This window comes from Leucoraja erinacea, chromosome 2 (genome assembly GCF_028641065.1).
Source record: "Leucoraja erinacea ecotype New England chromosome 2, Leri_hhj_1, whole genome shotgun sequence".
Classification (NCBI taxonomy): domain Eukaryota; kingdom Metazoa; phylum Chordata; class Chondrichthyes; order Rajiformes; family Rajidae; genus Leucoraja; species Leucoraja erinaceus.
Window position 1 is genome coordinate 47256349 of NC_073378.1, and position 15391 is coordinate 47271739.

Here is a 15391-nt window from a genome sequence, read left to right on the forward strand (position 1 = left end):
ATATTCACCCACTGCACAGGAAAATTAAAACAGAATCCTAAGAATCTGCTAAGCTGCAATACTGAGACAATACAAGGCAATTCATAGTTTTAGAAACACCGGTTCAATCTTAACTCCCAGTACTGACTGTGTGGCATGTGCACATTCTCCCTGAAATCATACATCCGATTCTCTGCTTTCCCAAAAACATGCAAGTAGGTAGGTAGTATGGAAACGAGCTGCCAGAGGAGGAAGTTGAGGCAGGTAGTATCGCAATGTTTAAGATACATTTGGACAGGTGCATGGATAGGACAGGTTTTGAGGGATATAGGCCAAATGCAGGCAGGTGGAACTAGTGTAGATGGGACATGTTGGTCGGTGTGGCCAAGTTGAGCTGAAGGGCCTGTTTCCAAACTGTATGACTTTATGACCATGACTCTAAAAATATAATTTTAAATCACAGAACAGTTCCCTTAAGCTAGGCATAAATTACTTGAAAATTTTAATCAATTAAAAATTTTAAATGAGAATTCAAAATGCAACAACCCTTATGTTAGTAATTTTACAGCGATGAGAAGGTGTGGGCTTTATAACTTTGTGGCACTGCAAATATAATCCACCCATTACACATCACAGTCATAAAATATTATAGCCAATAACCATAAGTGCAATAGAAGTAAAATGGTTCATCAGCTTCCACTAAATTGCTCCATGTAGGCCATTAACACCATCTTTGGCTTTAGTTTTGACTATTGCTTGTTAATGAGTGATTAATGGTAAAGAGCAGAGGAGAAAATGTTCAAGGCTATCTTAGTTGGAAATATACCACAATAAACGAACCATGGAAATGTTTTGCAGAAAGACTAAATCTACTTAGAAATCTATATGTTGATTAAAACAATATGTGGAGCAACCTACATACACTGAAATAGATTTTATGTTCTATATTGATTGATGCTTCTCTAGAAGTTATTATCATATAATCTCCAATTGCAGCGGTTTGTGAAAGTACCTACTATCTTCTAAATACATTCAGGAAAGGATAATAACTGTCAGCCATGTTACTGACACCCAAATCTCAAAGGAGAATCATGGGCATATATTCATCATTTCATGTTTTCTTATTCAGAGATCGAACAGGTGCTCATTAGTGACACAGCTGGCCACACACCATTACTGGAAACATTGTTAAGGGCCTGTACCACTTAGGCAACAGCTGGCGACAGTCACAGTTGTAGCAGGACACTGAAAAAACGACAACAGGACCCCCCCTACGACAATGTCTATGACAACCTACCACCTAGTCGACATCAAGCTACAGCAAGTTACTGACAACCGGCTGCCCATTAGGACGTCGACCTACGACCACACCTATGACAACCTATGACCACCCAGGCAACAACCTATGACAATCCGCGACAATTCAGTCGCCGGCACCTGTCGCCAGTTGACGTAGGTAGTCGCCAATGGAATTCACCGAAGTCATCGCCCGGCGACAACCTGCGTCACCTGGGGACAACCTGTGTCATCCTGGTGACAACCTACGACAGCACCTACGACAGGAGAAGACAAGCTACGTCTAGCCCACAGTCGCCGATAGGTTTTGAACATTTCAAAATCCAGCCGGGACAAGAAAAAAGTTACGACTCTTTAGGCGACTTGAGGAGACAACTCACGACCATACAGGCGGCACCCCGCAACCATGTGGTGACAGCCTAGTCGCCTGTAGTCGCTGAAAAAAATCGCCTAAGTGGGACAGGCCCTTTACATACAATGGGGACCTTGGTACAAGGGGAAAAGATATGCCCATCTGCAAAGAACCTTCTCCCATAGACTCTTCAGTGGCATCACATTCTACCTGCTCCTGAAGCTTCAGGCACAAGAACTCTCTGATTTAGGTTCTATTTCTGGACCTTTCTTAAAAAGGTACAAATTGCAATTGCAATTTACAAATTGAGCTGCTTGGGAGTCCAGCACATTATTCATGATTGAACATCTAGATTGACAAGGGCTGTGCAACCAAGAGACCAGGTCATCTCCTCTAACCCAGAGGTGAGGGTATAGATTTTCCATTCTAAACAAAGTAATCGGTTAGACTCCCTAAATGATTTATGTTCTTAAGTTCATAAGTTTATAGGAACAAAATTAAGCCATTCGGCCCCTCAAGTCCGTTCTGCCATTTAATCATGGCTGATCTATCTTTTCATCTCAACCCCATTCTTTTGCCTTCTCCCCATAACCTCTGACACTCTTACTAATCAAAAATGTTTCAACCTCTGCCTTAAAAATATCCCTTGATTTGGTCTCCACAACCTTCTGTGGCAATTAATTCCACAGTCACCACCCTCTGACTATCCTCCTCATCTCCTTTCAAAGGTTACAGAAGTTTTATTCAGTCCGAGGCTGTGGCCTCTGGACCTAGACTCTCCCACTAGTGGAAAAAAGTCCCCTCCACATCCACTCTATCCAGGCCTTTCACTATTCGGTAAGTAAGTTTCATTTGTATTTGATAGATTTAATTTAGAAATCCATCACACAGGCCCATGAAAACATTTCTAAATCCCCGGGCCAAAAAAGTTACGACTATGTTGAAATGAAAGACAATTCACGGTTTTCACAGGCGGCACCCCGCAACCATGTGGAGCCTAGTCACCTGTATCGCTGAAAAAAATCGCCTACTGGGTCATGCCCTTTGCAACAATGGGGACCTTGGACAAGAGGGAAAAGATTGTCCAGACAAAGAACCTCTCCCATAGACCTTCAGGGCATCACATTCTACTTGCTCCAAAGCTTCAGGCACAAGAACTCTCTGATGGTTCTATTTCTGGACCTTTCTTAAAAAGTGAATTTGCAATTGGAATTTACAAATTGAGCTGCTGGGGAGTCCAGCACATTATTCATGATTGAACATCTAGATTGACAAGGGCTGTGCAACCAAGAGACCAGGTCATCTCCTCTAACCCAGAGGTGAGGGTATAGATTTTCCATTCTAAACAAAGTAATCGGTTAGACTCCCTAAATGATTTATGTTCTTAAGTTCATAAGTTTATAGGAACAAAATTAAGCCATCCGGCCCCTCAAGTCCGTTCTGCCATTTAATCATGGCTGATCTATCTTTCCATCTCAATCCCATTCTTTTGCCTTCTCCCCATAACCTCTGACACTCTTAATAATCAAAAATGTTTCAACCTCTGCCTTAAAAATATCCCTTGATTTGGTCTCCACAACCTTCAGTGGCAATTAATTCCACATTCACCACCCTCTGACTACCCTCCTCATCTCCTTTCAAAGGTTACATAAGTTTTATTCTGAGGCTGTGGCCTCTGGTCCTAGACTCTCCCACTAGTGGAAAAATCCCCTCCACATCCACTCTATCCAGGCCTTTCACTATTCGGTAAGTTTCATTTGTATTTGATATATTTAATTTAGAAATCCATCACAAGGCCCATGAAAACAGTGTCTATCCCTTTGCCAAACTGCTTTATATGTTGGTGAAAGACAATTAGAGGGTTTTCAAAGAGGAATTGGATAGGCATTTGAAATAGAATAATTTACTGGGTCATGGAGAACAAGAAGGGAAAATTGGACTGAGAGGATTGTCCAGTTACAAACCTCCATTGACCAAGGGCTGAAATGCTTCTTGTGCCAATTATATGCAGGTTGGTAAGTAAATTGGCCGATGTAATTTATTCAAAGTGAATGTTGGAATCTGGAGGAAATTGATGGGATTGTGGGGAGAATAAAATGGGATTAGTGTGGGATTTGCCAAAAAGGATGTTTGAGGATACATTATGGTCAGTCCGTGCTTGGAGGCAATGAGACTGCTATTGTGCTGCATAACTAGGATTTTATCACAGAATTTTGTCATATAATTCTGTGATCACATTTCATCCAATAAATTGCATTCTTGTGAAATCTAATAAAGGGCAAATGTTGTATACTTACAATCCTGATAAGCATTTAATTAACAATAAATCCAAAAATAATTGGGCCAGCTTTTCTTTGGAAAATTACCATTTATTTCATGCTATTATCAGTCAAGATAAAAATAAAATATGTAATTTGAAATTCTTAGTTAAGTAAATGTGTGCACAACTCTTCACTCCGTGTCTTCATAATGTTCTACATATCTTCTGGGGCAGTGTGTAAAGTTAACACATTCATTTCTACATTAAGTTAACAGCTCATTTAATTCTTTAAAGGTGATATTTAAAGCTGACAATTTTCTATAATTTGATCTGTGAATATAGTTAATCCTTTAATTAAAATGCTTCATTCTACAAATTCATGCAGGATGAATGAGTGTTATTGTACTGGTTCTTGAAAAGACAGAATAGCTGAATAAGCACTTTCAGCTACATTTCCAAAATTGTCAAACAGCAAGCCACTGATTCAATAACTCGGCTCTTCCTCATGAATTCAATCATAATGCCAATAGTGATAACATATTATTCTTTATTTATTTATTCACAAGGGCTGGATGATATAAATTTTGTATATATTAGGTTTTGCTGTCAAAGTGTTCACTGTATTTATTCTGGTCATCACAGTGCTTTATGTCATGAACGAAACACAGTATTGGCTCCCACTGACTTCCTAATCCAGAATTAAATATCAGGCTAGCCTGATAATATAACAATTTTAAATGATCAGCTATTTGATCAAAGACATTCGAAGCATATTTTTGCCTGCAACTCTCCCTGGTATTGTATTTTAATTATGCCGAATGTAGATGATTCCAGTTTGTAGCTTTATGTACAATCAATCACACTGTTTTGTTATTTTTACAACATGATGAAATGTTAAATGTTACATTAATGTCGTTTGTAAAATGCACCAAGATTAAAGTAGTAGTTAAGAAACCATCTGGTAATTTGATCCATCACTGAAAGAATAATTAGAATTTAACATGTTTTTACCTAATATGAGTTGGTATTAATCTATGATTATCACTGATCAGATTATCACAGATTAGTATTAACCTATTAATATCGTTGAAAAGATCACGCAGCCCATCTGTGCAGAAAGAAATTGAGTTAACAATTCATGTTGATCACTGATCAGAAAAAAAAAAAGGTCAGAAAACAAGCATGATTCAAGTAGCAGAAAAAGGGGAGAATAGAAAGAACAAAACAAACACTTATGGAAGAATTGAGATCAAATCAGAGTGTGATGCAAATAGTAATGGCGCCAAATGAAATAAAGGGATGAAGAGTGGTGAAGACTTGGTAATTAGAAGAGATGCAAATCGAAGAGGATGAATGAGGACAGAAAAACAAAACCAAAGGAGTGAGATACAGAGCAGTTGCCAGAAATCTGGGGGGAAAAGGGTGCTGGGAATATCCAACAGCTCAGGAAGCAGCTATGAAGAGAGTAAAAGAGAGTTAATGTTGCAACTTTACGCTCTTTCATTGGAACTGGTCAGTTCTGATGCAAATAGAAGCCCAGGGTAGTTTGCGTGGAACAGAAGCGTTTCACAACGTGAAACCCAATCTGCATCTGATATTTCCAGGGCAGAAAGAGTTTATAGATCTGGCCTCACTAATGCAAAGCAAATTTAATTCACCATGTAGAATCACATATATTATTTTAAGAAATGGTATTGTCAACGATTACCTTTAATCAAAGTCTGAAAATCTTCATGAGAAATCTTCTTGCATTGCAAATCAATCTTTAGTGCCATAAGCAGAGTAAAGAGGTATTTGTGATTCTCATACAGGCCCCGTACAGTGTATCTGAATACTTCATAGGTGAGATATTCAATGATGTTGGCAATTCTTTTGGAAGTAACTTGTGATTTTGCTGATCGCTCCATGGATATGTCGAAAATACCCAGGAACTGTCGAAGGGAGGTCTGGTACATCACATTTACTAAACTCATTTCAACAACGAGGAAGTAAAGAATGCTACCACGCGAGGCCACAGGGCGATATTCCTCACGAGCTGCATTTATCTTCAACTCTGTTTCTGCAGCTATGCTCAGCTTGTCACTCACCTGAAGACAATAAAAATAAATTAAGCTTTTGATTACCACAAAATAAAACATTTGAAATAAAATCCCTTTTTCAGGTTAAAAGACAAAATGTTATGTTCTCTGTGGAAGCTGAAATGGGTACAAAGAAGTTTTACGAGGATGTTGTCAGGACTCGAGGGCCTGAGCCAGTGTTTCCCGGAACGCCAGGGTTCCGCGAGAGGTCGCTAGGGGTTCCGAGCGATAAATAGGCTAATCATATGTAAATACATTTTTGAGTCATTTTTGTGTTTAATTTCATATTCGTTATTTTATTATACACGTATGTCATATTCTTGGGTATTATAATAAAGTCTTAAACCCGTTACATAATTTAAAAGTATAATAATCAGAGGGAATATATTTAGCAACATCTTTACGTCGCTAAATATGAGCTTTCATGGCCAGTGGACAGGAGCTGCACGTGACGGATTCATGTATTATCAATAAACAATTACGTTTATTGTGGTGGTTAGTACCTGTTTTCGTCTGCTTATATGTGTTATTTATAATGTTGGTTATTTGGGTTTATTTTTTGTTTACAGATATGGTTGATTTTTGTGTGTGAATGAAACCTCCTTATGAGGTCTCTTGAACAAGCTGTTTGATTTCAGTTTTTTTTTGCATTGTCAATAACCTTGAGAAAAACGTGTTATTTTTTGCTAAAACCAGTTATCAGAAAAATGTATTATGTTTGCTTTATGAACTTTAAGTTTATGAAAGAGAAAGAAAGATTAATAAAGATATATAATAATTCTTATGTAGGAGTTCCCTGAGACATGAAAATTATTTCAAGGGAGAACGCTGGCCTGAGCTATAGGGAGAGGTTAAATCTACAGTAAGACTCTATTTCTTGGAGCACAGATGATCTTATAGAGATGTATAAAATCATGAGAGGTAAACACACAGAGTCTCTTGCCCAGTTTTGGGGAAATCCAGGACCAGCGGACATATGTTTGAGGTGAGGGGGGAAAGATTTAATAGGAACCCGAGGGGTAACCTTTTTACACAAAGGGTGGTGAGTGGAACAAGCTGCCGGAGGAGATAGTTGAGGCAAGTACTATCACAATGATTAGATAGGTAGAATAGAATAGTTTCTTTATTGTCATTGTAACATGGGCCATGTACAACGAAATTTAAAATGTCAGCCAGTCAGTGCAGCATTCAAACATTTCTAAAGCTAACGAAACATCCACGGTAAAATAATAAAGATAAGCAAATAAATAAAAATCACAGACAAAGCACGCATACACACCCAACCCTCCATCCTTCTGTCGATTTCACCGTTACCACAGTCCCTTAGTCTGTATCGCCCCTGCGTTCCTTGGCGGCCACATTTAGTACTTTTATAGCAGTGGGTAAAAACTGTTTTTTAGTCTATTTGTCCTTGTCCTTGTGGATCTGTACCGTCTGCCTGACGGCAACAGTTCAAACAGGGAGTGTCCGGGGTGGGAGATGTCCTTTATTATATTCTGGGTTTTTTTATTGCAGCAGGAACTGTGTAGGTCCTCCAAGGTAAGGAGAGGGCAGCCGACAATCCTCTGGGCGTTGTCAATGGCCTTCTGGAGCGCTTTCCTCTGAGCCGCTGTGCAGCTGGTTTTTATTTATTTTTTTATTTATTTGCTTATCTTTATTATTTTACCGTGGATGTTTCGTTAGCTTTAGAAATGTTTGAATGCTGCACTGACTGGCTGACATTTTAAATTTCGTTGTACATGGCCCATGTTACAATGACAATAAAGAAACTATTCTATTCTACCTATCTAATCATTGTGATAGTACTTGCCTCAACTATCTCCTCCGGCAGCTTGTTCCACTCACCACCCTTTGTGTAAAAAGGTTACCCCTCGGGTTCCTATTAAATCTTTCCCCCCTCACCTCAAACATATGTCCGCTGGTCCTGGATTTCCCCAAAACTGGGCAAGAGACACAGTATGTTAGTATGCTCTCAATGGAGCACCGATAAAAGGACAGCAGCAGCCTCTGAGTGATGTTGTTCTTCCTGAGCACCCTCAGGAAGTGCAGTCTCTGCTGGACCTTTTTCAGCAGCGCAGTGGTGTTCACGCTCCACGTCAGGTCCTCCTCAATGTGGATTCCCAGGAAGTGGAAATCCGCCACCCTCTCTACACAGTCCCCTCTGATGGTCAGTGGTACCATGTCCGTTTTGTTTTTCCTGAAGTCTATTATTACCTCCTTCGTCTTTGAGGTGTTGAGGAGCAGGTTATTTTCTTCGCACCACACTGTCAGCTGCTCCACCTCATCCCGGTAGGCGTACTCGTCCCCCGCGGAGATGAGTCCCACCACTGTAGTGTCATCCGCAAATGGATAGGTACATGGATAGGATAGGTTTAGAGGGAAATAGGTCAAACACAGGCAGGTGGGATTAGTGTAGATGGGGCATGTTGGTTGGTATGGGCAAGTTGGGCCGACGGGCCTGTAACCATGCTGTATGACTATGACTAAGATTGAGAGAGTGGTGGGGGCATGGAATGCACTGCCTGGGGAGCTAGTTGAGGCAGATGTGATTGTGACATCTGAGAAGCTATTGAATAGGCAATCAATCAATCCAGCAATCAATCAATCAAGTTTTATTCATCACATACACAATACAGTGCAGTGAAATAAAATTCCCAACAGCAGTACAATCAAAAAAAAACACACAATACACATTAAAAATTTAACACAAACATCCACACAGCATTCTTCGCTGTGGTGGAAGGCACAAAGTACAGTCAGTCCTCCTCCATTGTTCCCGTCATAAACCTCCACAGTCTGCAGGCGGCCAGATGTACAGGCAAATGGAAGGGAATAGAGGGATATGGATCATATACAAACAGATGAGATCAGTTCAACGGCATCATGTTTGACACAAACATTGTGGGCCGAAGGGCATGTTCATGTGCTCCTGTGTGCTATGTATTGCTATTTTTTTTCACATCTTTTTACTCCCTTAAACAAGAACCACTGCATTGCTGAAATCCATGAGTTGAAAATGGATTTATTGGCTCCCTACATAAAATATTAGTAATAAAAGGAAGGTTGTAATACCAACTGAATGGAGTTGAAATATTCTTATTTTCCCTCTCTTTAAGCTACTGTTATAGATCCGTCCCAAATTCTGTTCTTCCTTACGATCTGTCTTTCCATAAAGCCAGCTTCCTATAAAAACCCCAAAAACAATTGACACTGTAACTGCTCCTTGAAGTAACAATCCAGAAACCCAAGGTCAAATTCTGAAAGAGCAGCTGCAGAATTTAAATTCAGTTGAGAAGCTGGAATTAGGAAGAACAAAACAAAAATGAGTCCTGGTAGACAACTACTAAAATTACCGGATTTTTGTAAAAATACATCTACTTCACATGTCCTGCAGGGGAGGTCGTCTACAATCCTGACCCATGCTGATTCTGAAATGGCAGAACAAACTATTCAGTTGCACCATTTTTGCCACATGGAAACTAGGAAAGAATAAAACTGAATGGAACATCTGGCATTGACCAAGGCAGTGAATATGGACACAGCAAAGTAGCTCCCAGCACATTTTTCCCTACAATGTCCTCCTCACAACCATAGCCTGACATAGTTGTCTTCACAGAATCATATGTTTTAACCGACTCCTCTGTCAGAATCCCAAGCAATGTCATGTTCAACCAGTAATGCCAAACAAATACCAACTCTCACTTGATGAATCAGGGTTCCTCCATGTTTAACAACATTACATGAATAAAATAGAAATGAACTAATGTAACTGAAAGAAATTCCATGGATTAAATTTGCCAGGCACAAATTAAAACATTTTTTTCCGATTCTCTTTTACCTCTTCAGCTGTTATCTTGGTGACCCGGAGCACTTCAATCAATGATTCATCCTCCACTAGTGACCCTTCAGTGCTGGTTAGACGATATAGCAAATTATCTTCCAACTCCTGCATTCTTCGTTTGTTTGATGTGACTTCTTTCATCAGTTGCACTCTCTCTGCTTCTAGTTCCTAATGTACAACATGAAAATATAATATTAACTCAAAAATTTTTTAGTAAAGTGAGTCTGGAAAGGCATTGTTCCAATCTTATGAGGGCAATGTGACTGAAATTTATTTGCAACCAGTTTATGCCAACACTGCCAGATTATATTGCAGCAAATAAGAAACATTTTGGGTTCTTCCTGTTGTCAGTCTCTAGACTTTCGAGATACAGCCCAGAACAGGTACTTCGGCCCAATGATCGACACAGAATGCTGGAGGAAATCAGCAGGACAGGCAGCACCTCTGGAGAGAAGGAATGGATGACATTTCAGGTTGAGATACTTCTTCAGACTGTAGGGCAGGGGAAAGGGAAACAAGAGATATAGACGATGTAGAGAGATATAAAACAAATGAATGCAAGATATGTGAAAAAGTAACGATGATAAAGGAAACAGGCCATTGTTAGCTGTTTGCTAGGTGAGAACAAGAAGCTGGTGCAACTTGGGTGTGCGAGGGATGGAGAGAGAGGGAATCTGTGGGGTTACTTGAAGTTAGAGAAATCAATATTTGTACCACTGGGTTGTAAGCTGCCTAAGCAAAATATGAGATGCTGTGCCTCCAATTTGCATTTGGCCTCTGACAATGGAGGAGACCTGGGACAGAAAGGTCAGTGTGGAATGGGAAGGGGATTTAAAGTGTTTGGCAACCAGGAGATCAGGTAGGTCCAAGCGGACTGAACGAAGGTGTTCAGTGAAACAAAACTGTTGGGACTGAAGGCAGATAAATCCAGAGGGCCTGATGGTTTACATCCCAGAGTACTCAAGGGGATAGACCTAGAAATTGTGGATGCATTGGTGATCATTTTCCAATGGTCTCTTGGCACTGGATCAGTTCCTGTGGACTGGAGGGTAGCCAATGTAACCCCACTTTTTAAGAAAGGAGGGAGAGAGAAAACAGGGAATTGTAGACCAGTTAGCCTGACATCGGTAGTGGGGAAGATGCTTGAGTCGATTGTTAAAGATATTATAGCAGCGCATTTGAAAACCAGTGACAGGATCGGTCAAAGTCAACATGGATTTATGAAGGGGAAATCATGCTTGACTAACCTTCTGGAATTTTTTGAGGATGTAACAAGTAGAATGGATAAGGGAGAGCCAGTGGATGTGGTGCATCTGGACTTTCAAAAAGCCTTTGACAAGGTCCCACATAAGAGATTAGTGTGCAAAATTAGAGCACATGGTATTGGAGGTAGGGTATTGACATGGATAGATAACTGGTTAGCAAACAGGAAGCAAAGAGTAGGAATTACTGGGTCCTTTTCAGAATGGCAGGCAGTGATTAGCGGGGTGTTGCAAGGCTCAGTGCTGGGACCCCAGTTATTAACAATATATATTCATGATTTAGATGAGGGAATTAAATGTGACATCTCCAAGTTCGCGGATGACACAAAGCTGGGTGGCAGAGTGAGCTGCGATGAGGATGCCATGAGGCTGCAGCATGACTTGGATAGGTTGGGTGAGTGGTTATCCACTTTGGTGGCAAGAACAGGAAGGCAGATTATTATCTGAATAGTGTCAGATTAGGAAAAGGGGAGGTGCAACGAGACCCGAGAGTGCTTATACATCTGTCACTGAAATTAAGCATGCAGGTACACCAGGCAGTGAAGAAAGCTAATGGCATGTTGGCCTTCATTGTGAGAGGATTTGAGTTTAGGAGCAAGGAGGTCCTAGTGCAATAATACAGGGCCCTGTTATGACCGCACCTGGAGTATTGTGTGCAATTTTGGTCTCCTGATTTGAGGAAGGACATTATTGCTATTGAGGGAGTGCTGTGTAGGTTCACCAGGTTAATTCCCGGGATGGCAGGACTGACATATTAAGAAAGAATGGGTCGACTGGGATAGTATTCACTGAAATTTAGAAGAATGAGAGGGCATCTATTGAAATATAAATTTCTTAAAGGATTGGACAGGCTAGATGCAGATAAAATGTTCCCGATGTTGGCGTCACAGATTAAGAATAAGGGGTAGGCCATTTGGGACTGAGATGAGGAAAAACGTCTTCACCCAGAGAGTTATGAATCTGGGTCCTCAAGGTCTAATGGAAGAACGAGTGCTATTTCTTATTTATATTTATGACGAATGTCGGTATGCAGTATAACATTTTAGATTTTGAAGATGACAATAAATTTGGAGATATAGTCAAAAGAATTGTGGACCGCAATAAACTGCAAGGAGACATATATAAGCAGACAACATGACCAGACAAGTAGCAGATGAAATTAAATTAAAATAATGTGAAATGCTACATTTTGAATAAAAATAAGGAGAGATAACGTAAACAAAATATCACATTTCTAAAGAATGTCTAATAACTGAAGGATCTGCCTACAAATGTACATAAAACTTAAAAAGTGACCAGATGCGTAGTGTAAGGGGTTAATTTAAGATTTGGGGTCCATAATTGTGGCACAAAGTAGGAAAGTGGGGAAGTTTCGTTTTGTTTAATTTAGAGATACAGCATTGAAATAGGCCCTTCGGCCCACTGAGTGTACACCGACCAGCGATCCCCACACATTAACACTACCCTACACACAACTAGGGACAATTTTATATTTATAACCAAGCCAATGAACCTACAAACTTGTACGTCTTGTGTGAGAGGAAACCAAAGATCACAGAGAAAACCCATGCAGGTCACAGGGAGAACATACAAACTCTGTACAGACACGCACCCGTAATCAGGATCGAACCCGGGTCACTGGCGCTGTAAGGCAGTAACTCTACCGCTATGCTACTGTGCCGCACTACCGTGACGTTGAACTTTTCCAACGCATTGATTCGGTCACTACGGCGATATTGCCTCCACTTCTGGTCATCACAACACATGAGAAATATATGACAGTCCTTGAGAAAGGGAACGGCTAGGACTTTCCTTGTAGTTTAAGGAATTGGGGCTTGAAAAAAGTATATAAGCAGTACAACAGGATGTATTTTGGTGTCCTTGAATCGTTGTAGCCATGTTTTACTTAACCTACCTGTTTTTCAATTAGGATCACTCGACCAAGAAGCTGGTCTTCTAATCCTTTCATTGTGACAGTAAAGTCGATAATGGCAGTTTTAGCACTGATTTCGGGAGTGTAAGCAGGATTCGCCAACTTGGTGGTGATATACAGAGTAAATCCCAACATCACATCAACTTCTTTGTCACCAACTTTCACCTAACATGAAAGAACCACCAGATATAATGACACTCATTTATTTGTTTCCATATCACTAAATTTAAAATACAAAGTTATAAAACTACCTACATTATTTCAGATATGGCTTTGAGATATCATAGATTCATACAGCTTTGAGATATCATAGATTCATACAGCATAGAAACAGGCCCATTGGCCCATCTCATTTATGTTGACCAAAATACCCCATCTAAGCTAGTTGCATTTGCCCACATTTACCCATATCCCTCTGAGCCTTTCTCAGCCTTTGTCCAAAATACTTTTTTACATGTGGGTATTGTATCTGCCTTAACTACTTTCTCTGGCAGTTCATTCCATATAAATGCCACCCTCTATGGGAAAAAGTTGTCCCTCATGATCCTATGAAATATTTTCCTCCGACCCTAACATGGGAGAAGGACTGTGCATTCACCCTATCTACATTTTGTGTGTATGTTAGCATTCATAGTAAAATGAGTTGAGTATAGGAGCAGGGAGGTTCTACTGCAGTTGTACAGGGTCTTGGTGAGACCACACCTGTAGTATTGCGTACAGTTTTGGTCTCCTAATCTGAGGAAAGACATTCTTGCCATAGAGGGAGTACAGAGAAGGTTCACCAGACTGATTCCTGGGATGTCAGGTCTTTCATATGAAGAAAGACTGGATAGACTCGGCTTGTACTCGCAAGAATTTAGAAGATTGACGGGGGGATATTATAGAAACTTACAAATTTCTTAAGAGGTTGGACAGGCTAGATGTAGGAAGATTGTTCCCGATGTTGGGGAAGTCCAGAACAAGGGGTCACAGTTTAAGGATAAGGGGGAAATCTTTTAGGACCGAGATGAGAAAAACATTTTTCACACAGAGAGTGGTGAATCTCTGGAATTCTCTGCCACAGAAGGTAGTTGAGGCCAGTTCATTGGCTATATTTAAGAGGGAGTTAGATGTGGCCCTTGTGGCTAAAGGGATCAGGGGGTATGGAGAGAAGGCAGGTACAGGATACCGAGTTGGATGATCAGCCATGATCATATTGAATGGAGGTTCAGGCTCGAAGGGCCGAATGGCCTACTCCTGCACATAGTTTCTATGTTTCTACGTCTGTTTATCTGCCATTATTTGGATAGCTTTTGTAAAAAATGTAAGGTACAATGTATCAAATTAGTTCAATTAAGGCTAATAAAACATTTTAATTCATTTCATACAAAGGCATAAACTACAAGAGTTAGATCGAGTAGACTGTGCTGAGTTTGAAAAGCATTGCAGCCACCATCAAATGAGAATTCCAACAGTGTAGTTTAATTTCATAATTTGAAATGAAGCTTAACCACACTAATGACTGCACAATCTTAATCACTGCCAATTAAATTATTTAACATGCCATTCTAGCATAATAATCCTTTGTCAGTCAAACTTAAGAGTCATCCAGTGAACCAAATGTTTTAAAAATCAATTATTTGAATGAGGTGCATTCATGATTTTAGAAATATAAAATACTCATTGAGTATATATTGCATTTTTAAATGCATCCATTTTCTTTAAATAGTATCTTACTTTGTAAGTTGATCCTGATTTAATAAAGTTCTTTTCCAACACATTGTCAAGAGCAGGATCCAACTCCTCCCCTATATCCTCCATTAGTAGAGGGCGCCCCAAAGAAAGACAATCCTCCAGATGTGTCCTGAAGTACTTATGGTTTAACGATGTTATCTGAGGATACAGATTTTTAAATTATTCAGTTAACTTATTGCAAATTATCAGGCAAAATTAAGAAGAAATTGAAGCATATTCCAAAAGCAGCGAAAGAAAATTAATGGATGCAAGATAATGGATAAACACATCCTGTCAGGACAACATCTTGCAAAGCAGGTACACAAAAAAGTTGGAGAAACTCAGCGGGTGCAGCAGCATCTATGGAGCGAAGGAAATAGGTAACGTTTCGGGCCGAAACCCTTCTTCAGATTGATAGGGGGTGGCGGGGAGAAGGAAGGAAAAAGGAGGAGGAGGAGCCCGAGGGCCGGGGGATGGGAGGAGACAGCCCGAGGGCTGAGGAAGGGGAGGAGACAGCAAGGGCTAACAAAACTGGGAGAATTCAATGTTCATGCCCGCAGGATGCAGACTCCCCAAGTGGAATATGAGGTGCTGTTCCTCCAATTTCCAGTGTTGCTCACTCTGGCAATGGAGGAGACCCAGGACAGAGAGGTCGGATTGGGAATGGGAGGAGGAGT

General features: G+C 40.3%; 1 protein-coding gene across 1 annotated transcript in view; it reads right to left on the reverse strand.

The window, feature by feature from the left end:
- The window catches only part of LOC129709750 (dynein axonemal heavy chain 5-like), a 310815-nt gene that overhangs the window by 84058 nt on the left and 211366 nt on the right, over positions 1-15391 (reverse strand). Inside the window, 4 exon segments of the mRNA XM_055656308.1 lie at positions 5596-5974; positions 9804-9974; positions 12984-13166; positions 14718-14873. Coding sequence (XP_055512283.1) covers positions 5596-5974; positions 9804-9974; positions 12984-13166; positions 14718-14873 — 889 coding nt within the window.